The sequence below is a fragment of the Trachinotus anak genome, unplaced genomic scaffold (assembly GCF_046630095.1).
Source record: "Trachinotus anak isolate AG129_WGS33_773 ecotype Australia unplaced genomic scaffold, CSIRO_AGI_Tana_v1 ptg000028l, whole genome shotgun sequence".
NCBI lineage: Eukaryota > Metazoa > Chordata > Actinopteri > Carangiformes > Carangidae > Trachinotus > Trachinotus anak.
Window position 1 is genome coordinate 17,653,278 of NW_027273879.1, and position 24,833 is coordinate 17,678,110.

Consider the following 24,833-nt stretch of genomic DNA (forward strand, 5'->3'; position numbering starts at 1 on the left):
TTTATTTGTCATATATCTTTGTGTACATACATACTGTACTCTCTACCAGCCAATTGCAGTGCTATATTCAGTACTTAAAATAATACATACATAAAAACCAGCTTTAAAATACCTGTCAGTACTGTGTTTAGTAAGGTATTGTATCAGCACCAGTACTGCAAAGTTTCAGTAATAACCAGCCCAGGTATAAGCATGATAATACATGATTCCTTGATGTACATGGAGGAGGGTGAAATGAAGAATGTTATAATGCAGTCAGGTGTGGTGGGCAAGTGCAGTCACACCAGGGTTTCCTTTACAGATGCACACTGGCATAAAACAGGATGTTATCTGTGCTCAACCTGTGATCTACTTACTCATCAGTACCACACCTCTGACTCTGAGCCACATCCTCCATGAACCCCATTACCCTGTTCTCACCCACATCAGAGAATCCTTTGATACAATAAAACACAGCAGTCATGTTTAAGCAGCCAGGTCTAGAAGCGCTATCGATTACATCCTCTCTCCTGGATCTGTCGGCCCACACCGTCTAATTCGTAAAATCTAATGAGTAGTAGCACCAGGATCATCTCCGCCTACACACACTCTCATTGAACCTTGGAAAGGACCTGGACAGACTCCAGTGTGTTGGCAACAAATCCAGACAGCTGCTGAGTCAGAGCATGCTCGGCTGCTGGCTTCCCTCTCACTACTGAGAGCCGGTCTCCCTGAGGCTGTGGTTTATTCTGTGGAGAGTCGGCGTGGATTCATGTGCTGGCAGCTCCCAGTTAGGATCATAGCTGCTGGTGTGAGAGCAAGTTAGAAGTTGTCTGCTTCAGAAAACCAAACTAAACTTTGTGACTTGAGTTTGCAATGTAGAATTTTAGTTTGTGAATAATTACTTGCACGAGGCATCGTAGATCACACATTTAACAAGAAACTGGAACTTAAAAGCCAATTTCTTGCCTCAAATTAATCAAATTTTTTTCAGATCAGAAAGACAAATAGGCAGCCTGATGAGTAGTCCAATGAGTTTGTCCAGTCTCCTGTATAATTATTATATAATAACATACTTGAATTGAAACCTGTCCCAAAATGCCTGTTGAGCCTTGTCAGACCTTAGTGAATGAAGTTGTGTGGGGCGCTGTGTTGACAGTGTACACTCAGCCCTCACACTGTGGTGGTATAAAGGGAGGGACCTCATTTGATTTGGTATTTAACCCCTCATGCACAGTATATGCTTAATGTGATGTTTTCACACATAAAGTTTAGATTTTGCTCATATTTACTGACCAAAACCCAAGTGTAATCTCTGGTTTAAATTCTTAGCAACCGTAATAGGTTTATATTAAGTAGGGCTGGACATCTACACTGATCTTCTGATTTGATACGATTTTAAATTACAAAGTCCAGAGCTGATTCATTTCAATTCAACTCTTCATTCAGTTACATCAGATAAATGTGTGTAAAGAATTTCTCAAAATTTATTTTGGTAACTTAAATTTCTTTTACATTAAAATAAGTGAGCAGCACTGTGTTTTCCTAAAGGCTAAATTGTTAACACATTTCCCGAACTGTTGACCGAAGATGTATTATCCTCAGCAAAAAGACTAAAATAGAACAAATCTATATTTATTCAGGCCAACATGTGCAAAACAGTTCTGTGTGAATAATAAAAAGAAAACCTGCACCCACTTCCATTGTGTATAATTTTGAAAAATAAATGCAATCCCATACAGCAATATATTGACTGTCAGTAGAAGCATGTAGGCGTGTCACCAAAGTTTTGATTACTCATGATTACCTTCCTCAAAATAAAGCATGGTGTCAGATAACCTGATGTTCTAGGTCATAGTTGAGCACATGACCACAACGTCACAGGTTTGAGTCCTTAATCATTCATTAACCTAACAGATGTCATTCAAGGTGGAAAGCAATGAGGCAATAAAAGCGGGTTGGACATAAAAATAATTCTCACTGCCAGAGAAGGAGAAGGCAGGGAAGAACAGAAAGTCACTGCCAAAGGAAAAGAAATATCTAATTACTCCGATGCTAATTTAAAATGGGTTAGTATTATGAGATGACACCAAACTCAAGGTTAAGTTTAGGTTTTGGATTTTTTTGGGCTTGGTGTGTCTGTGGTGAGACGTGGAGACACACTTCATTGATGTCTGTCCTCTCATGTGACTGTGGAGAGGCTAGCTCATTTCTCAGCCACAGCCAGTCCCTCTGCCAAAGCAGCCCGTCCCTTATAACACAACTATTCACTATTCAGCTGTGCTGCTGCCGCTCTTCCTGCTGCTGCTGGGATATTAACAGATTACCCCTGTACTGACCTTTCGTGGGATGAGCTCTTCACTGTCCCAGAAAACACAGCTGTAAACAGTAACTCGTCACAATAATGGCTTTCCTCTGTCATATTTGTGTTTTTACAATTCTATTGTTGCGTCTGTGAAGGGTGATGACTCCAGAAAGCTCAGAGGTTGTGTTAATGTGGTGTGGGAATGAGGCAGATGGCTGAAGGGGCAGATTGCAGGGTTTAATTAATGACCAATGGATGAATGGATGAGACTGTGACTGGTTGAAGGACACCGCTCTGTTTTATGAGCCACAGATTTTAGTTTTTGTTTTTGCCGGCAGCAGAGGTCCCTCCCTCTTCCCCAGAACTGTGCCAGCAGTCCTGCCGGTGTGGAGAGCGCAGCCATCTGCCACTCTGTGTGTGTGTTTGTGTGCGTGTGTGTGTGTGTGTGTGTGTGTGTTTTATGATGCCAGCACAGGCTCGGAGGATACTGCGTGGGTGTGAGCTGTGATTGGTCTGTGGCAGGATATTTTCTACATCAGAGTGTGTTTATGGTTTCATCGTGTCTGTACTGCTGCGTAAAAACTGTGATGCAGTGTTGGTCAGTATGACGACTTGTTTTAGACCACTGTGGGAAATATTGCAAATCAGTGAGCAACACTGCTTAATGGTAATATTGGATTCAAAGGAGGATTTAATCAATGTGATGATATTAGCGCTACAAATGACAGATTTTTGGCTATGCTAGTAGCAGAATGGCTTTAGGGATGGTGATGTCGGTCTCCTCCTGTCTGAAGTATCTCAACAAATAGCTCCACCAGCAGATTAACATTATTGGACTTAAATATATTGACAAGTATTGGACGAATTGCTATGAAGCTTTGTGCAGATATTTATGGTGCTTTAAGGATAAATCCTACTGACACTGCTGATCTCCTGACTTTTCCTCTTGTCCCACTATGAGGTTCTCACTTTTGGTTTTGAGTGAAATATCTCTCCCGCTATTGGGTGGGTTGTCATGAAATTTGGTTCACACATTTGAACATTTCATCTGGTGAGACTGTGGCATCAAACCAAGTTTTAATCTGTCCAGTACTTTTTGTTTATGAGCGAACACCTGCAAAATAAATGACCGCCTTATCAGTCTCAGCAGTTCTTAGCTATGGCATGGAGAACATGGTAGAAATTACAGCCACTAAACATCTGCATGATAACATTGTTATTGTGAGCATGTTAGCATGCTGGTGTTAGCATTTAGTTTAATCTGTTTTTCCTATTTTATGGCTCAATCTATTTTTGATGCTTCTTTTATTTATATTAAGCACATTGAATGACCTCTGTGTGTGATAATGTGCTTTACAAATAAATTTACCTTGCATTAAAGCTTGGCTGTGTCTTAAGCACAGCCTCACAGAGCTGCTAGCATGGCTTGTTTTCATTATCATTTAATCTGATTTTGTTTTGATTCATTGAGGAATTATTTAGTCTACTAAATATTGACCTTTGCAAAAGTACAAAAGATTATGGTTATTTTCTCTATAAACAGTTTCTCAGTTGAACCAACAGAAAATGTATATTATCCTGATTTCCCTTGCATATACCATGATAAAAGATTTATTCATTCTCCAACCAGCACCGTCAAGTACAGACAGTTTGTTTCAAATCCTTGAAGTGATTCTTGTTCTTGTTTTCACTTGTTAGATTTTTCCTGTTTTAACTCAGTGTTATTAATTTTATTTTGTTGTATATTTTTGAGATGATATTGCACGGCTGTCAAGATGAAGGTGAAATTAGTCACTGATGCATTTGAGGAGTTTAGTTTATTTCTTTTATACTCAGATAAAGAAATTCAGATATCATACTGGGACCACTGCAAAGCATTTAGAACAACACTTAGCCTTATCTGTCTGTCTGCTTATCAGAGTATTGAGATAATACTGAGGCTGGGCCATCTTTGTGTTTAATCCTCTGGCTTCTGTCACAGTTGTGATGTGTGTGTGTGTGTGCGCATTATCAGAGGGTTTTCATTTCCTCACAGACAGATCAACAGAAAGACAAGAGGGATAAAGAGAGGAGGGGTGACACACACACACACACACACACACACACACACACACACAGACCGGCTGCGTTCACACTGCAGTGCTGTTCCTGCTGCTCACTTCAGTGTTTTGTCTTTGCAGGTGAACTGTTGTTTTGTGTCACAGGACACGTGCAGCACCAGTGTGAACTCAGAGCAGCATCATGTGACTTTTGTGTGACGTAAACATGATGTTATCTTCTTGACGTTTATATCAAGCGTGAGAGAATGATAACATAATTTCCTGTACCCTAAACAGTGGCACAGGAGAACATGTTGGTTACCTTCACCAGCTCCCTTGTGTTAACCGAATATACTAAGGCAATAATTTGACTCTTGTTCTTTAACAGCTCTTTGTCCTTGTGTTGCTTCTGCTAATTTAAAGTTTTTGTTTTTCCCAAATCAGCATCTACTGCATGTTGACAAGCCGCCTCAGACTTAAAGCTCCCTTTTTTTTTTTTTTTTTTTTACACTTTTCTGGTCTTTCATTTGAATTTTTGGTATCTATAAGAATATATATTTGTTGTTTAAGTACTAAAAACCATGTCAGTATAGTTTTACATCTCCTCTCTCATGCCTCTCTCTAGAGCAGCCGTCCACAACCTCCACAACTCATGGCCACATTGAAAATCTCAAAAATGTTGAGGGCCCTAACAATAAGGAGGTTGAATAATGTGTTCTTAGAGCACTTTTCATTTGAATGATAACAATCAAACATTGAAGACTGAACTGGAACATGCAGGAGGATCAATTTCCTTTTGTTATTTAGACGGGGGGGGGGGTCACTCTTGAATGTCTTTCTTTTTACTTTTTCCTGTTGCCAACGAGCTATCCATTTTGATACTACAATACCTCCACGGGTTGGAAACCACTGCTCTCGAGTTCTAGCAAGAACAGGTTGTTTTCTGTCACTCTCTGAGCCTCTCTTCTGATTGGCTGACTGTTTTCTGAGTGACACATGGGACCTTTAACCAGGCTCAAAAACAATGAATTGTTGTCTCTGTACATCTTTTTATGTTCATTTGTGCGTCCAGCTGTAAAGTGTCTTGTCTAACCTATTGCAACATCCTAAACGTCATCATCCCTGCAAAATGTTGATGTAACATGATCCAGTAGGTGAAGCACAATCAGTGATACGATCTAAACCGGTCAAACCTGAAGTATCCAGGTCTTTATTCACAGTAACCTATTTAATTTCACAGCAGCTCCTTGGTGGAGTTCCTCCTCCTGTTGACAGAAACCACAGCCCCTTCTGACAGATTATTTATCACTGCAGCAGAATGCACATTTCAGTAGCAGAGGCCCATAATGAATTAGTGAGATGTCTCTCTTTGTGAGTCATTCTCATGCTAATCAGTGTGTATAGTGCTGCTGGCCTGTATTTTTCACACTACAATGCCCAAACTGCTTAGACCCAGCTTTCTGATAACATACTGTATATGTTCTGTGCTATGTCACCATGTGAGCCTCACAGAGCGTGGCCATTCCAAATATAATGAAGGACCATTTGGCAGTAATTTTGGTGTAATGCTCGTCTTTGTCCTGAAGAAGATGTTTAATGTCACTATAGTTAGAAAACAAGACAGGACAAGTCACGAGTGTCACACATCATGATTTGATTCATTTGTTCAAACATGCACAGAAAATGAAAATAGACTAAACTGATTTTGAATGAAAACAATTCTTATCTGTAGTCCAATGTATTTTTAATGTTGCAAATTTGTTAAAAAGCAAACATGCAAAGTTTCAGATGCTGAAACCATGAAACACTGACATTGACACTGGATTGATTCGTGTTTTTCTCTCCTCTTCTTGCAGCAATCAAGGTGAACTGTCAGGGCTCATGTGGGATCTCCAACAAAATGAATGACACCTCCTGGACTCTGGAGGAGCAGTACTTCAACAGCACGCTGTCCATTGCTGATAAAGGTGATGACAGTAAAAGTTGCAAAATTTAATAGCATGCACAGTTCCTACTTTCCAGGCAGCTGTTTATTTATGAACACAATGAAAAAAAAACTGAATTCTTTCTACTCAATAGATTTCATTTCATCTGTACCAAAGTGACTGGAAGCCAATGGCTGCCTGGAAGTTAAGGAAACCTTGTAGTTTAAACATGCAAAAGCAATGGCACAGCAAACACTATCACATACATGTGACTGAGATGTGAATGTCTGCTGATATTGTGCATGTATAACAAACAAACTTTATCTCTCTCATCTGAGAGCACTGAAATGTCAGAGGTGTGACATGACTGATGGCTGCCGCCGCTCACATCATTTGGTTTATGGGAAATTGCTGCAGCAGCTTAATCTCACAATGTCAGCAGCAGGTTTTTTGCAGACCTTTCTGCAGCCAGTGCGGAGTTAAACGCCTCAGTCAGTCAGAGTAACAGTTCCCTGTAGGGATGTTGCAGCCTCCCTCTCTGCATGCTGTCTCTCATTGAGGTGAGACGTGGTTATCAGTGTCCAGCAGTGTCTGATGAGAAGGCTGGACATGCTCCACACAGAGCAGATTTAGCATTTTCCTCCAGTCTCTGGGAGCCATTCTGCCCTGCAGCTGTGAGGCCCTGCTCGCCTGCGGAAGCGAGAGCTTACAGGACCTTTTGTTATCAGTGTGATCTTCCATCTTTTGTATGTGTTGCGGATACCGCCCACAGCCAGGAGGTGAAATGTGCTGTGCATGCGTGAAATCTGTTATATATGCAAATCGTTCTGTGGAAGTTAATGGCAGTCATCAGAGCATGTAATCCATGCTGGTTAATACACCACCAAGCGGTTCAATGTTTAACACTTAGGTTTGTGGTCTTCAACATGTGGCATACACATTAGTCTATATATTACTTAGTACATACCGCTGGGAACCACATTTACGCAAGCACTGTACCTAAGTAGAATATTGATGTGCTCGTACTTGTTTCTATTGTGTTTTACTTTATACATAAATTCTTTACATTTGAGATGTAAATATTGTCCTTTTTACTCCACTACATTTGTGATATTTACTAGGTAACTTGCTCATTAAAAATGTACATACAAAATATGTTGCATTATTTCAAATAAATGAAATGAATGGCCATCAAAAATAGTTCTCATTAGCTACAACACTAAAATACTGCTTGTTATAACCTAATAATGTAATGGGAAATGCAACCCTTTCCTCTTACAGATCTAACACTGCTGCACAGAATCAATGGGATGAAGCCAACACACACAGTAGACTGTACATGCCACGTAATGAAAGCTGGTATTGAAGTTTGGTTCAGATTTTTAATCGTTTTCTAATTCAAACAGTTAAATTAAAGAATTGTTCATTTTAGGCAGTTTATTTCAGTTCATGCACAGTTGCTTGTGTCGAGACAATATTTAATATTTGATTTGATCTTTTGTTGAATGAAAAGGTTTTTTTTCACTCATATTTCTCAAAATAAAGTTTAGAAAAACAGTAGGTTTTTGGTCCCTACTAGTGTTTTGTGAGGACAGAATTGTCCTTACCAATATTTGAGTGAACTCATTTGCACTATGTTTGGAGTGAAGTCATTAGCTAATTCCAGTGTGCCCTCCCAGAGGCTATGTCTTCAGGCGACTGATTTTAGGGATGCTAGCATTTGATTGGCTGAAAGTTCAGGGGCTACCTGGAGGCTCACGACATGTACAAATAGGGCGAGAGCCAATTAGTTACAACATTAAGTGTCAGTCCAGACCAGAAACATGGGGGAAAAAATATTATATTTCAGATGACTCCTTTCCTCCTCTATTCCTGTTGAATAAACTGCAGCACACATAAATTCATTTTGTCCATGCGTGGACACGTTGTAGATAACATGCCATCGAAAAAGAGGCATCAGGAGCTTTTCCACCACCCAGAGCATCAGTAATAGGTCGTACACTAATCAGCCAGTAGCTACAGTGATTCAAAGTGAAAACCTGTGAGCCTGCTAACGTCACCAGCCTTTCATCATTAGATTGTTAACACTGATGCATTAGTGGGTTTGCAGCATGTAACTGTTGTAGCTGGTAAAGGTGGAGCTAGTTTTAAATGTGAAATCAAGGGTAAAAGGGGAACTGCAACACTGGTAGGACTACTCTGTATAAATATGTTGATGTCGGATGTAGACATGCAAAAATATGGTTTGATTTTTTTTTTTTTTTTTCATTAACAAGTAAATTCCTAAAGTTTCCTTTTCGCCTTTGACCTGTTCCTGTGTCTAGTTTATTTAACTGTACATACAAATCTTATATGTTAATAAACCACTCGGTTGACAGCTTTAAAAAATTGTGTCCCCACCAGTGTTGAGACCAAACATAGGCCCTTGAACCTACAGGTATTGCTCCTATGCTGATGTTTCAAAAGTGAACCAAACAGTGAAAATACCTGCAGTCAGAGTCAGCATTTATGATCCAACACAGGCTTTCTGGTGTGCAAAAACTTTGTAGTAATAAATATGAGAAAGAAAAACATTTACCCAAAGCGCTTCAGATAGGAGGATCTTTGAAGTAATAGTGAAACTCGTTCAACACCTCAGTACAAACATGCACACACTGAACATACTGTAAAACAACAAGCACACCGACACAACAAATAATTCATTACACACCCTCCCTCTGTGCTCCCCTTTATCTCTGACATTTTTCCGGATCCTATTCTCTTCCAAAAATGGGCTGCTCTGCCCCCAAGGGCTGAGCAACACACAGGGAGGGTGAGACAGGAAGGGTGACAGAAGACCACCACACACACACACACACACACACACACACACACACACACACACACACACACACACACACACACACACACACACACACACACACACACACACATACACATACACATACACACACACACACACACACACACACACACACACTTACACAAAGCAAGCGGCACTCGCTGTGGCTGACTGATAATGTGGTATGCAACAGATGCTTGACGGTTGGAGGAGTGAACAAGTGATGTCAGAGTCCACTCTGTCACTGTTGTTGGTTAATGACCTCCATGAAATGAGGATCTCCCACCCACTGCTGCAGCATGATCGTGGTTCCATGGAAGACTTGTTCTAATAACTGACGTCTTTATATTTAGACCGTGCATGAGGCAGAGCCCGCTGCAGCATTTCCAGTGTTGTCATATCTCACATTATTCATGGATAATACTTTACACATCTCTGCAATATTGTTGTCTTTCACTTAACTTTATGAGCTAAGACTTTCAATTGCATAATTACATGAATTACATAAATTGCAAAATTCTAAACAAAAGGTCATCACAAAACACAATGGCAACACAGAAAGCACAACCACAAAGCAGAAAACACAGTGACATTAACTTCTACCAGAAAAGGTAGATAGATACCTGCTGTCGACAAGGATCATTGCTCATTAGATGGAAGGAAGGGGCTTCACCTTCGTCACAAATACTGCAAAAGTTCTGTCACAGATTTTCAGTGACCTTTTAGCCACAGTGATGGCAGTACATTGTGATATTTTTGATTCCTCGTGCCTCATTTCTTTGCTGTTTCCGTTCGTCTGGCACATTCCTGTAGGTGTGCGTCCAAGCAGCGTTGATCCTTGTCAATAGCAGGTACCTACTTTTTCCGGTACAAGTTAATGTTGTGTTTTCTCATTTGTCATTGTGTTTTGTGATTTGCCATTGTGATTCCCTATTTGTCACTGTGATTTTCTATATACTGCTGTACTTTTTGATTTGTTGTTTCCCATTTGTCGTTGTGATTTGCGCATCAGAGCCAACATATATGTCGTCCTGTGTTACATTTAGACAATATAAACAAAAAAAAACAAAACAAAGGAGAGCACGTCTATAGAGAGTTGAAGGTCAGATACTTCCAGCCTGTTCCACTTGTTCCACTCCAGTTCAGTTACTAAGGGATTTTATCATTGGTCTGTAAAAATGGAACATGCCTGTGGTTTATCATTCATATTCTAAAGGAAATTAGTTTGACCATTTGTAATCTTAACAAAGTTAAAAGACAGTTGATTTGTTGGCATTTAAAGAACTACAGCTCTCATGGAGAGTTTCCAACGTGGCAGTGCACATCATATGTCATCGTAACTGTTCTCTCTCCACGTTTGAGCTTTAATCTAGGCCGTATAAAAACATCAACTCAGTGCTGCCCTTCTTGTCTTACTGTTGTTGCAGTTATGTCACTAAGGGTTAGCAGTAGAAGTGGTGATGTTTAACCTGCGAGGGTGTAGGGCTTGTGGGAAATGGTGTTTTTTAAAGGCAGCAAAACTGAAACATAACAAAAGTTAGTTAGTTGAGGTGGATGCTCCTGTTAGGTGAGGGTTAGTTTACTCAGGCTGAGAATCTCTAATGGCTCTATAAAATATCTGATCTAATCTGATCATGTTTAAATTGTTTTCCCTCATGTTTTAAAACAGTTTTTCTCTCTGTACCTGTTATTCTTGGAGCCCATTTAGCTCTCTACAGTTGAGTTATATGCAGTGGCTGTTGCACCTGCATGTTCAGATCATGATTGCTTCCTCTAGAAAGAAACATGATGCAAATGAACACACACAAATACAGTCTGAGCACTTCCCCTCAGGAAACTGAGACCAACAGCAACGGAAAATGTTGTGCCCGTCCCTAATGAGGAGAGACATGTTGCTTTCTGGAAGAATTTAATTGGGCTGTCAGCTCATCTGGAGAATTATTAACCCGGTTTTCTCAAGGTGCTCTCAGTGTAACAGGGATGGAAGGGCCCTTATTGGTGCCTTATGCTCTTGTTATCAATTTAACTGACCTTGCGAAGTATGAAAAGTCTTTGATACAGTAATTAATGTAATTGGTGCAGCAAGAAGCAAAATTTAAATGACTTTTCTTATGCTAGTTTCTGATCACAGAGCTGCAGTATGTGTAATGCAAGGGTGACATCTCCCAGTTCCTGTGATAATTTCTAAGATTTAATTTTTTTTTGTAACACACAGGTACAGTATAATGCATGTACCGGGTAAGATATCTGTGAAGACAATTGTGGCATTGAGATATCTGAGAGTTTTGTGAAATCAGCCTCCTGGAGCGACTGGGATCTAGTTTTCTGGTAAATTTAGACAACACAAAGTTGTAAAATTGCTTTCTGGGCAGAGTTACCACAGCCATCTGGTCTCCTATCTGAGGTCTGCAGACAGTATAATAACCAGACGGTGAGTAAGTGTGAACAACTGAGATAAAAGCTTATTTTTCATGCAGACAAATTAAGAGAAAATGTACTTAAGTTTGAGTATGTTTATTTCAAAACACCTCCTCATAGTTCACAGTACTTCCTGTTGAGGCCCTCAGAACGCAGTGAGGTCTGCTCCACTTTGTCCTCCGTTGTCTGATAACATCACTAGTTTAACACTTGCAGAATGATATTGGTGCACTTTAGAGAAGTTCGGTCTTAACCTGCTAGAACTATAACCTGATGTGTAAAAATAAATTTTTATTGTTTTTATTTGGGTTTTCCTTTCTCTCTCAGCATGAGTCTGTATCCTTGTTGTTCATGCCAACATCTTTAAAAGATGAGACTGGTGATGTTCTGTCTTTTTTTAACATTATGAAAAGACAACAATGAATTGATCATACTAATAAGTGCTGTGTGTGTAACCAAAGCCTGATATGTCTTATCCCTCCGCACTGCTGTTGCACACTGTTGTACTGGGTGTACAATCTTCCTTACAATGCTAGAGCACCAAATGTGTATTAATCTGCATCTGAAAATAGAGTAACATTTTCTAGTTTTCTTTAAAACTACAGTTCCCAACTGTTTTATGAAATTACTGAGCCATTTAAAAAAATAAGTTTGATATCCGTGACCTCTTATTAAATTTTTTTTGCAAGGAACCAGTGGGCTTTGGCCTTGTAGCCACAGACTGGGTAGAGGGGGTTGTTTGTTTTTGTTGGCAATAAGAAAAATGTAGAATGAAGCCAGTCTTGTCCTTTTTAATATGAAAGGACAGACTTGGCACAGTGATGCAGGCTCGTATTATAACAGAGTAGAGGACTGCACTCAAGTCTTGGGTCGATCGCTGCTGGCCTCACTGTGCTTGTAAATCATTGATTAACTTTGCTGAGAAAAGCTCCAACTTTGCCAGCTACATGTGTTGAGCGTCATACAACCAACAGTTTATCACTTCCTGCGACGCAGGCTGATTGGTTTCAGTCGCTCCAAAAAGACATCTCAGCTCAGCTGTCTTTGAACGACAAAGGCTGTTTGTCTCAGAAACTCCATCCCAGTGGGAAAGTAGGTGAGCCCCACGGGCACACCGCCCCACCTGGACATCTAATGTTTACTGAGGCATATGTTTTCAAAAAAGTACAATTAACACACACAAACCCTGTGAATTATCCCCGTCTGTGTCACTGATGAACCTTCCTCTTTTACAGGAACTCTGGCGGCAGGCGAACACAGTTTCCCCTTCCAGTTTCTCATTCCAGGTGAGTGTAACTGCCCATTCCTTCATGACAGGGGCACGCCCTTGGTTCCAGTAATTGTTTTCTCAAGGAGCTGCTTTATCACAAGTCCACATGACGCCAGCAAACGGGGCTTTTATGTGTGATAACCTCTGATAAGATGGGACTTTTTCTTAGTTGTGCACTTGCAAAGTATTCAGCTGTTTGCCCTTTGTGTCCAACACAAAGCAGACACGCACGTGTGAGATACTGGAAATGTGTCAAGAGTCATTACATTACAATACAGTTGTAATAATTGGGATTGGCAAGTTGTAATGACTCAGCACACGCCAAACACAATCTTAATACACCCAAATCCTGAGGGCTAATGACAGGCTATAAAACCACAACCCTGCAAATAACACAAAGATCAGGTGAACATACAGACATGGTACAGTGTCTTTCTGGTATCTTGAGCTCGTCTCAGGCGTGGGCTGAAGCACAGGGTGGTTTGGGTTATTTATAGTTATCTCTCTCCTGTTGTGCAGTCACTGTTTAATTGGTCTTCATGCCCCCATGCTTCGCCCTCCCCTCCTTTCGGTTCCTCAGACTTGGGAGCGTCAGCACAGGGCAATGTTAACTATCATGTTGTGATAATTGGCTCACTGGAGAATCATGTGTCTCCTACTGACCCCTGCTGGTACAGCAAACAGACTGACATGCTCTTGTATGTCATTAAAGTAGACTTGAAGAAGATCAAGGTTTTAGGGAGTGAGAGTTAATTGAACAAAAACTATTGTATACTTTTACTGTCTTGGAGAGGTTGTATTTTCTTGGAATGAACTGCCTATGTATAAGTTAATGTAAGAAATCCTCTAAAATAAACTCCAGAATCTGTGCCTGATCAGGATCCAAAGATTTTTATTGATATTGAATAAGCTCAATAAACAGAACCAAAATGCAACACCAACCTCATCATGTCATATGGGCAGGATATGTAGTGGAAAAGCATTGCCAGCAGTTACACTTATAAACATAAAAGCAATTCCTATTCAGAGACAGAGAGATAGAGACTTGTTCAAATGTATGTTCTACTGTTTGCACTGACAGTAATGGTTCAAATTTGTTGTATTCATTTAAAAAAAAAAACTGTCTCAAATACACAAAAAGTAGTTCCAGCACTTTAACACAGCTATGGCAGATACAGCAGGTTGTTAGCTCAGTGTTGGTTTTAATGTGATCAGCTCCGAAATTCACATCTAAGTGTCCTTGAGCGAGACAGTGGAACCCAGACATCCCCTGATGTGCAGACCAGTGCCTGCATCGGAGTATGAATGTGGCAAATGAGAGGAGTAATAAAGTGTTTTACACTCTTTTCAGGATAAAGATGCTTTATGAACACAGTCAGTCCACTTACCTTGTAAGTGTTCATTATCATGGTCAGGACTATCAGAATAGTCTTATCTGTTAGCAGTTTGAAGAAGCAGCTACAGGAAGCTCTGAAAGAACTAAAAAAAGTGTATCAGGAAAAAAGCTGTGTAGAAGCCTTCTTCGCTACCAATATGTGCTGCCGAGGTAAAACTAATGCAGCAGCTCTGCAATAAATCATGTTTTCATGATAGTTGTAATGTTCAGTCTTAGAGAGTGTTGATTCAGTGTCATGGTCATTGTGGAGGCGCTAGTTTGTGGTGCAGTACAATTTTTTTTATCTACCCTGATGAAGATAAAGTTTCTTCAGTGTGCACAATTTAGCTGTGGAGGCCATGGATATAGCTGATGCGTGTTCTTCTTTTTTAAAAAAGACATTTACCGAAACAAATTTTCTTCTAATACAAAATAAAAAATGGCAATAAAGTATTCAAAACGTACTCAAACATACTACAGAATATTAAGCACTGTCAAAAACTAGTGTGCTCTCAAAGCTCCATAGCTCCCATTAGACTATTCAACAAGCACAGACAATCATGCTGTACCTCTTAACCAATCAGAACCTAGAATAGCTGCAGCCACAAATGACGCAACTTAAGGATGCCGCATCGAGCTATGGATTGCTGATCCTCTTAACAAATACACTATCACAAAACAATTATTTTACAATAATTACAAATGGCTCCAATAAAAACAATATAACACAACTTCTGTGTTTGACTGCATTCATTTTATGGTGTGTCTACTAAACTGCTAATCAAGGCGCTATTATAAGCAATAAATGCAACAGTTAGGAATGAGCCAGAATAACAGGCACAGGATATTAGCACAAGTAGTTTGGTTGTTGTGTGTCTGCGATCATTTCAGTTTTTGTTTTGTAACTTACCAAAGTTATCCAAATAAGGATAAAACTCAGATGTCCTTAATTTGTACCTCTTTTCTCAGGAGACATGGTTTGAACAACATGGTGTGGTTTTAAGTTCGTTGTTGGTCTGCAGGTGCTCACACGCTCTCGAGTGTGCATTTGGGAGAAAGAGCCTTGCAGATCAGTTGAGGCATCAGATGTTGTTCTGGCCTGATCATTTCTCATTAAGGGAACAAGTACAAGGACACTCAGAGGGATGAATGAGGTTCCAAAGGGACATGAGATACGAGTTCAGGAAGAGAAGGAAGAACAGAAGAGATTCAAAAGGGATACTCTTTAATAGAGTGCTATAAACTTTTATCCTTTGTAGATGAGCCCCTGCATATAATGTGAGCATCTTTGCTTTTATAGTAATAAACTGAATAACTGGTGAGCAGCTTATCAACTGATTCCACTGCAGAAGACAAAGACAGCCCTGAAGTCCTCAAATATCCTCTTGTTTTAGTTTCTCTGAAATTAAACTGTCAACTGTGAAAGATTTTAACACAAGCTGCGAGGAGAGTTTTGGACGTGGGTATGTTATTGGCTGCTATAGCTAAGTCAGGGAACGTACTGTCAGATAAACTAGTGTAGGTGTCAAATGTGTGCTGCTTCTCCTGACAAGCCGGAGCACTTCTTTTTGATCTGCGCAGCTCTCAAGTCAAAATTCAGATTTTTAAGTTTAGTGGAGCTACAGTGTGTGTGTGTGTCTGTGTGTGTGTGTGTGTGTGTGTGTGTGTGTGTGTGTGTGTGCAGTGTCCCAGAAAGTACTGATTTGGTGAAGGTGAAGAGTTAAACTAGGTTTAATTTAGATAAAGACTGAAACATTTTTAGCATTCAGTAGCAATGCTAATATGCTAATGTTTAGTAGGTAAAGTCTTTAACCTGTTTATCATCTTAGTTTAGCGATTTAGCATGATAGCATTTTGAAATTAGTACTTGCTTTGTAAGTGTTTATTCTTAAACCATACCACAGTTTGTAACTTCTGCCGCTAACAATAACAATAGACAGCAATGTTATCCACACACAGGTCTCTTTGTCTCCAAAACAAACAGACCAGGTGATTATAAACAGTAAAAACACTGAATAAAGCAGTTTCACATTTAAAGTCAGTGTTTCACAGACGCTCTTCAGCAGACACAGGATGTCTCGGAGGAGCTGGGAGCTGAGCTGTCTGACATCTGCTTTTTTCTCTGATAACTTAATATCCAGATGTCCAATGACTAAAATCCTTCATCCAATTAAAATATGTGGTTGAAAATGACCAAGGTGTAAAAAGTGTGTCTTAAAAATGTGGCTTAAAACTGGATAATGGTCAATTTTGACGACTACTGGCAGGCGACCACAACACATGCACATAGGGAATATTAAAAGGACCAATGATTAAAATCACAAATTTCTTTAGGTTTGAGAATTGCCAGAAACATTTGAGATAATGTAACTACACAACTCAACAAAAAATATAACATAAGTCTAGTCATTTTTAGACATTTTAATGGGGGGAAAGTTACATATTGTAAACCAATATGTAACCAATATGTTGAAATTGGACCTGATGATGATGCTAAATGAAATGTCCATGGATCAACAGTTATTAAAACTCATCCTGAGAGAACCGTGACCGTCTGCACCAAATATCATGGAAATCTGTCCGACAGCTGATGATGAGACTTTCACAAGGAACCACAAATGTGAACCTCATGCTGGCATTAGAGGAAATGTCAGAGGTCATCAACGTCAACAGGAACAGTGGCTTTTAAAACAATTTTAGCTCGGTTATCGTAGGTGTGCAGGCATCTTTCTGCAAATCAATGCTCACGAGGTTCTTAGAAAAAGAAGTCCTTCCTGAAAAGCAAATGTTTGGTGCTGCCTGTTAAATTAAGCTAGTACGATAGCAGCTGAAAACGTCAGAGGAAAGTCTTTGAGCTGAGAGGAATAAGTCAGGCCACTCAATCTTCAGCCACTTTCAGCAGCCTGGTGCTTCAGTCTATCAGTCCATCCACCACTCTATTTCTGCTGCCAGGCTGTGTGCAACAAAACAACAACATCCCTCGTCTCTCCTGGTTAATTCTTATTGACAGCAGCAGCAGACGTGTCCCTGGAGCAGCCACCAGCCGCGCTGACATTAACATCTGAATGACGATGAGGGGAAAGGGAGCGGTGCAACAGAGAGGCTCAGCTTTTATTCTGACAACACATTAATCACCTTTTTGTACATCCTGTTTGGGTATTTATATGCAGATTGTTTGTGTGGATCATGATATCAGAGGAGGTTTTGAGTCGGATGTGTTTTTTCTTCACCCCCCTGGCTCAGAGCGTCTCTCCTCTCCTGTCTGTCTGGCTGCTTTCTACCCAAATAGTTATTTTTATCTCACTCTTCTTAAATTTCCTGCCCTCCAGCCTTTGCTCTACCCATTTAATCCTCTCCACTGTCCTTTGCATGAGTCGCAAAACAATGTCCTTTTTTCCACCCTAGACCAGAGATGCTGTGAACAAAAAACCAGCACCAAGACCTCTTACAGTTTTCACCTTGATCATTGACTTTGTCTAACATGTGTGTATATAATACTATCTCTAACATAGACCCCATCCATTTATTTTTGAAGATTTGGAGGGGAAGTGCTTTTCCATAATCTGGCAGCCGTGATGACTCCTAAAATAAAATCTTTCATTTTTTCTTTTGAAGGTATTGCATTATCGCTATCTTCTGTTAAAAATGTGTCTGTGTTGGTCATGACGTCACCAGAAATGTCAGTGACTGTCACAGTAATGTCTGTGTTGTCCTCTTCCCACCCCTCTCTTCAGTCGCCACCCCGACCTCCTTCGAGGGACCGTTTGGGAAGATTGTTTACCGCGTGAGGGCGGTCATCGACACGCCCCGCTTCTCTAAGGACTACAAAGCCCAGAGGCCCTTCTACCTACTCAACCTCCTCAACCTCAATGAGGTGCCTGACATTGAAGTGAGTGCACACTTTTTCATCTCCTCGATGCTCTTTTTACAAACTGAAATCTTGCCGTTCTGTTCTGCTGACTAAACCTGGGACTGGACTGATGTAGTTTTTTAATATAATCTAGAGCCAGGAGAAGAGGCGACTCTGAAAACTCTAATGTACTGTATCTCTTTATTTGATCAGCCTTCATCTTGATCAAGGCTTATTTGATTTCATGGCAGAGCAGCATCTAATTCATTTTCCCCTTTTATCCATTGATTTACTGACTAATCATTCACTCTCTTCCCGTCATGACTGTCAGTTTCCCGATACTTAGCAGGAATAGATTATCAGCCCAGAATCAGCTAATGAGGCTTCTTAATCACTAAGGACACAAAACATTTATCCCGCACCTCTGTCTCTGCAGCATTCGAGTTCTGCTGTGACCACGAAGAAGTTCACCTACCTCCTGGTGAAGACGGGGACCCTGATGCTGAAAGCTCGCAGTGACCTGAGGGGTTACATCCCCGGTCAGGTCATCAAGCTTGCCACTGAGATCCACAACAAGTCTGGGAAGGACACGGGATGTGTTCTGGCCAGTCTCATACAGGTAGACACTGGTTTACTGAATATAATGAAAATTAGAGAAGTGAAGATGAGAAAAGACATGAACATTACCCCGTCTCTCCAACCCACAGATATGTGTCTTCATAGTCTTTGCTCTATCCCATATAACATTATTATGACAACAGCCAGTGTGCACTGCCCCCAGGAAATTTCCATTTTAGTAGGTATTGACCTTTTTACAGATGTATTATAAATCTCTGCCGGGACTCTGCAGCTTCAAACATCATTGTTCATTGAACTAATCCTTTTATGTGTGCACATGAAATCTATGGACAGTAAAAAAGGTCAATTCTCGATCCATGTGAAAGAAAAAGTTTTCTCTGCATTAATCTAGTGGTGGGTGAAGTGGCTTAAAGACACTTTCATATCTTCTTATGTCAATGTTGTTTCACCCCAGAAAGTGACCTATAAGACCAAGCGGCCTTTGTTTGACCTGCGGACCATCGCAGAGGTGGAGGGAGCCGGAGTGAAAGCAGGAAAACACGCAGAGTGGAGGGAGCAAATCATCGTCCCTCCTCTTCCTCAGTCAGCACTAGCCGGCTGTAGCCTCATAGACATCGACTACTTCATTCAGGTCAATAGTGTGTGTGTGTGTGTGTGTGTGTGTGTGTGTGTGTGTGTGTGTGTGTGTGTGTGTGTGTGTGTGTGTGTGTGTGTGTGTTTATGCCTGTTATTATGATGCCACCTTCTGCATAACTTCAGCAACGTCTGGCTTATTTTTCACACTGATGAGTAATGCCTTTGTTTACTGTATTCAATGCCTCTAGATCAAACCAGTTAATTACTAATGACACCCACTCAGTATCTCATTATAAACTCACTCTGCTGATTATTCACCAGTGTCTCTTTAAAAAAAATACAATGAATGATCAAAAGAGAGTTTTTTATTCAGATTTTTACCCATTTTTTATTTCCCGAAATAAAAACTGATACTAAATACTCAGTTTTAAAAGATAATTGAATTAATTATAATGAGCCCTATTTATAATGCTATAGAAATAAAATCTAATTTAGGCCAATGCTCCCTTCATTAATTATGTTTGTGTTACAGGTGTCACTAAAATCTCCAGACGCAGTCGTCACTCTGCCCATCTACATCGGGAACATCGCTGTGAACTTGTCTCCATCGAGAATCATTCCCTCCAGTCCAATCCACTGCGGTGCCTCTATTGCAGCCAGCGCTACAGGGGTGACCCCCAGTGCCCCACCGGCAGAGGAGGACCCAGTGGAGGGTTTGTGTGCAGGGGGCCTTGACAGTGAGGAGATCCCGACCAAGAGTCACTCTCAGCAGGATCCCTCAGGTCAGCCGGTTACCATGTCCCCCAGCGCCTTCAGCCACGCACCTGGTGCAGCACTGCCTCCAGGCCACAGACGGCCCGACGCGTCTGCTCCGCTGTTCTGTGTGTCCACCGGTGCCACCATACCTTTCTTCACCGAGGGAAACGTGACTCCTGTCCCCACTTCCTGTTCTCTCATCCTCCCTCCAGAGTACAGCAGCTGGGACTACCCTCATGGTACGTTAGCCACTGACACACAGGCAAACACATTCACAGATTAACACAGGGACACAGACATATAGACAGTAACGGTTTGGTTTAATGGCCGACAAGATATGCACATCACAGTCAGTAGTTTCAATATATTATGTTGTCACCATAGTCAAATCAAGCAACAAGTTCTTTGAAGTTCAGTCTTTAAAAACGGATGGTGAGTCAGTGGTGAATTCCTGTAAAAGTGTTTTTTTGTGTCTTCCCCTTAGGTAAACCTTAATAAGTAATCTCACTATCACCAAGTTACACATTAAAGATTAACACACCACAGCAGTGTATACACAGTTATATCACTAAGGGGGTTTCCAGCAACATTCTGTAACGTAGCTCTGCTCATGGAAAGGACATGAGAATGTCCTGGAAAAAGTACTAGATATGTAGAGAATAGATTTTTTTTTAGTTTGCAACATCACCATCATGTTGTTTAAATGTCATAAGCCCCCAAACATTTGTCTTTATCTGATGCTCCCACAATAGCTGATAGCTGAATTTACAGCTCTGTTAAAGGACAATGTTAAATGCAAATATGGGGAACTGGTTTTGTAAACGCTGCAAACATCTTAGTATGCTAAATGCTCTTGAATGCACCCTAGGCCAATTAGTGAAGATAGTTACTTTTAAAATTTAAATGTAATCAAGTGATGGATGACCTGACACAGCAGGTGCCCCCATACACATGACTGCTAAACCAGTGAGACTCACAGCACCACGACTTTAATGAATGTGAGTCACATGAAATGTGGTAGCTGCAGTTTTTACACTTGACATTCAGTAATCATATCATGTGTAATCCTGTAATAAATTTATAATAACCACTCTGCAACACTGTAGTTACTACAGAAATCTACCTTTACCTTTCATATCAAAGCTGAAAAGAGTCAAAACCACAATGAGCCCAGGCTGGGATCAAAGCTGTGAAGCCAGGTTACATGAATTGTGTTGACCCAGTCTGTAAACAAGATAAAACATATTCCATTAGTTTTGTTGCACTCTTTGCTTTATCATGGTTAAAATTAAAAGGTTTTGAAATGAAGCGTTCAGCACAGTAGTGGTTTCTCCTTTATTTATGAGTGTTGACAGAAAACCCACACACATGTTTCAGGGTTCAGATCAGCTGCTGAAACAAACTCGGTATAACAAATATTCACTGACTCACAGATGCTGCTGGTATAGAGCCTGGGAGGGGAGTGGGGCTTTAATTACAGTATTGACCATCGTTTGTGTGTTACAGAGCCCCCGCCTTCTTACGAGGAAAGCTGCAGTAGCGCCAACTCCAGTTTCAACAGCAGACAGTAGAGAGGAAGCAGGTGATGAAGCCCACCCACATCTGTCTGCGCTGGCCTCTCCACCAATCAGGACAATCGGATGCGCTGGGTGAAAGAGGATGGACAGAAACACCCCCTCCGTTTTTTTCTTTTCTTTGTCCTCTAATAATTAAAAAAGGGATCATATCTTATATTGAATATAAGAATTTTACTTTCACCTCATGTCCCTGCAGGTCGTGTCAGACAGAGTGGGTGAATATCACTGTGCCTAACAGAGGTCTTTTGGATTGTCACACAGCATTTAAAACATTCAGTGATTGGACTGGGGCAGGGTAGAATCTGTTTTGTTTTGTCTCTTCAATGACTCGTTGCATCTGTGATGCCTTGAAAAAGAGTTTGGCCTGCTGAAGGCTCGAGTTTGACAGGACCAAACGTTAGCCTTTTGCGTGGTGTCATTCCCGTTGTGCACTTGTTGTGGTCCACTGCTGTCTGTGTGTGTGTGTCTCTGCTGTCTTCATCCTCAGCAGAACAGAGCTGTCTCCATGCTGGATATCACGAGGAGAGTTTAAAGGCACAGTTCCTATTGTTTGCAAAACTAATTTCAAACCCTTGTGTGCAGCATCTTATCTTGTGATTATAGCATCTTCTTGTTTTTTTCCAAATCCTGCACACAGGGGCTTTGAAGAGAAATAACGTCTTAGGGAAACTTCTCAGTTGTGTGACTTGAAACACAGGTAGCAGTAAAAAAAAAAAAAGTATTCAAAATTATTAATGCAGCCAACCAACACATTTTAAAACATTTTTAACAATTTGATTGTTTTATTGACATGACTTAACCAATTGGAATATTTGCATGTCTATGTTTAAAAAAGTTTCTTTTTGCACAAGATCATTTAACACAGAAGAGCACATGCACTGACATGCTCTGGTTTGAAAGTAATAAATAACTTTAGATATACGTCATCTCTGTGCTGCCACTCTGTGTTGACTCATATAATGGAGAGGTTTTGCTTTGAGACCAGTTTTGTATTCAGGGGACAGTTTACCTGCAGATGAGGCTCATTTTCCCTGCAGCGGGACGCAGGACTGCAGAAACGATGCAGTCTCTTTCTGCCCTCTTGTGGTCATCGCTGGTACAAACTATACCTTAACCTAGTCTTGAAACTGGAGCTGAACATTATCAGCTGTGCAAACTGAAATGCTTAACTGAGTCCCTGCTTCTGCAGTGCACCTTCTGAGGTCATTTTTTTTCTAGCAACTGTCTGTTGAGCAGAACTGACAAATTAAGGTTTGAGATACATATATGATGTTTTGCATCATCTTTTCAGTCTCAGTAGGGAAGAGGTTGTGTTGTTGTTGTTTTTTTCCTCCTCTTTGTTGCCTTAATTTTCTTTTAGTGTTGCATTAGTGAGAAGGGGATCCTCTGAAATTTCTGTGCAGATGATAAACATATATGTGCACAACACAGCACTTTTTGACGGTTTGAGTGCATGGGTTTCTGTGAGCGTGCAGATCTACTGTACCTGTGTGTATGAGCGTGTGTGTGTGTGTGTGTGTAAAATATAGCTTATTTGGACAAGATGCTAACTTATCCAGCAGTTTTCAAATAGATTCCTGATTTAGTATCTGTGTTACATTGTCTGTTAGAGGCATTTTCTTTACTTATGTTCAAGGGCTGAGTGATTACGTTCAGTGTAAACATTTGCAAATTTGGTCTCATGTAATGCAAAACAGTTCATTGCTTTGAACATCTGTTTGATTTTGCGTACATTTGTCTTATTGTGTCATATATTGATGACAGAAAATAGTTTTATTATGGTGATTTAAACCCTATCGCCCAGGCTCAACCCGACTGTGTTGTAAAACCATCAGCACATATTTGTTGTCACCTTCCTGTGGGAAAATAATGCCACTGAAAATCTAAAGCACAACTGCTGTACTGAATGTTTGTGTGACTATTGTTGTGTTTGTCTTATTTTACCACATGTAAGTACAATCTCAAGTCAAAGTCAAGTTAAGATTCAAACCTGTGAATTTAGAAAAATAGTGTTTTCTTCCGACTGCAGATCATGTTGCCACGTGTGGTCCAGAATCCAGAATCGGAAATTTCCACAGACGAACGGCTTTGATAGTTAGAAATCTAGCACTCACCCAAACAACTGTATTCTGGCTCTACATTATTGTGAATGCATGCCTTAATCAGTCTGGACTCCCACCGCCCCTCACAGGAGCCTGTGTTGGTTTCCCCTTTTCTCTGTCATGGAGGACATCAGGATGTGCTCCTGCAGCTCTTCCTGTCCTGCCTCCTGTGGACTGTGCTAAGTGCACTTGATGTATACAAATGTAGCTTTTGAAAAAACAGTGAGGACACTGGACCTTGGACCTGTTGAACTTTGTTTTTTTTTTAATTCTTGTTTTTAAAAATATGTGCAATTCCTCTCATCTCCATGAACGATGCAGCAGTAGCTTGGTTCCCTGAAGTAATTTCATGCTGCCTTTATCTGTCCTGATTCTGTTTTTTTTCTTTTCCACCAAAAGGTACAATAGCTTTACAGTATGAAGTCCCACTTGTTCTGTTTTTATTTCATTCTCCCCCTCCTCACATATTGATGAGTGGTGTCTGGTTTTGTATTTTTCTACTTGTAAACTGTTTACAGGTGCAGTATGCAGATACTAATGGTAGCACCTCAACCAGTAAATGTAATATTTTAACTTGCAGTGCAGAATCAAAGTTGTACTGTACAGTATAACAATAAAATTATATGACAGGTGTGTTTGTTGTTTTTATTGACAGAGTCAGCTTTGTTGTTCTGAAATGGGAGCATGCTTCCAGAACTTTTCTGTCCTTTTTGTTTTTTTACTGAACCGTGAGCATTATAAAACAGGTAAGTTTATTTGTAAAGCACCTTTCAACAGGCAAAAGACACAACAGATCCAGAGCCAGGTCAAAGTGTAAATGGTCAATAATTTAGGTAAAATATGTGTGCAACCGCAGGAATGCTCAAAGACAACGGTGTTAAGTTCACAGTTGTCCTGAAAGCTGCATGTGCAAAAACTGAAGCCAGCTGAAGGTTTTCCAGTGCTGCCTAAATGAGGCTGAGATAAAGATGTTTGCTGAGGCCGAGAGAAAAGGCTGCTGCTGCTGCTGCTGCAGCACTTGAGCCATTTCGATAGAAGCCACAGTGGTTGCTCTCTCCATAAAATGCACACAGCAGCTCAGAGAACATCTAAAGAATGATTAGATATGTTGCTGTTTAAATCATGTGCAGGGCATGAAATGTAAGTTAGTAACTTTGTAAAACACGGGTTAACAGCTCTTTAACAAACATATATTACACACTATGACAATACTGTATATTTAAACCTAAAAAACTTCAAA

At 40.4% G+C, this 24,833-nt stretch overlaps 1 protein-coding gene across 2 annotated transcripts in view; it reads left to right on the forward strand.

The window, feature by feature from the left end:
- The window catches only part of arrdc1b (arrestin domain containing 1b), a 37,482-nt gene extending 13,256 nt beyond the window's left edge, over positions 1 to 24,226 (forward strand). The window contains exons 2-8 of one of the 2 annotated variants that reach the window (XM_071466100.1): positions 6,180 to 6,290; positions 12,744 to 12,794; positions 17,888 to 18,042; positions 18,440 to 18,622; positions 19,037 to 19,213; positions 19,691 to 20,153; positions 21,421 to 24,226. In XM_071466100.1, coding sequence (XP_071322201.1) covers positions 6,180 to 6,290; positions 12,744 to 12,794; positions 17,888 to 18,042; positions 18,440 to 18,622; positions 19,037 to 19,213; positions 19,691 to 20,153; positions 21,421 to 21,485 — 1,205 coding nt within the window. In that variant the 3' untranslated portion in view covers positions 21,486 to 24,226. The remainder of the gene's footprint in view (positions 1 to 6,179; positions 6,291 to 12,743; positions 12,795 to 17,887; positions 18,043 to 18,439; positions 18,623 to 19,036; positions 19,214 to 19,690; positions 20,154 to 21,420) is intronic. The other variant, XM_071466101.1, reaches the window with a different exon arrangement.
- Positions 24,227 to 24,833: the final 607 nt, after the last annotated feature.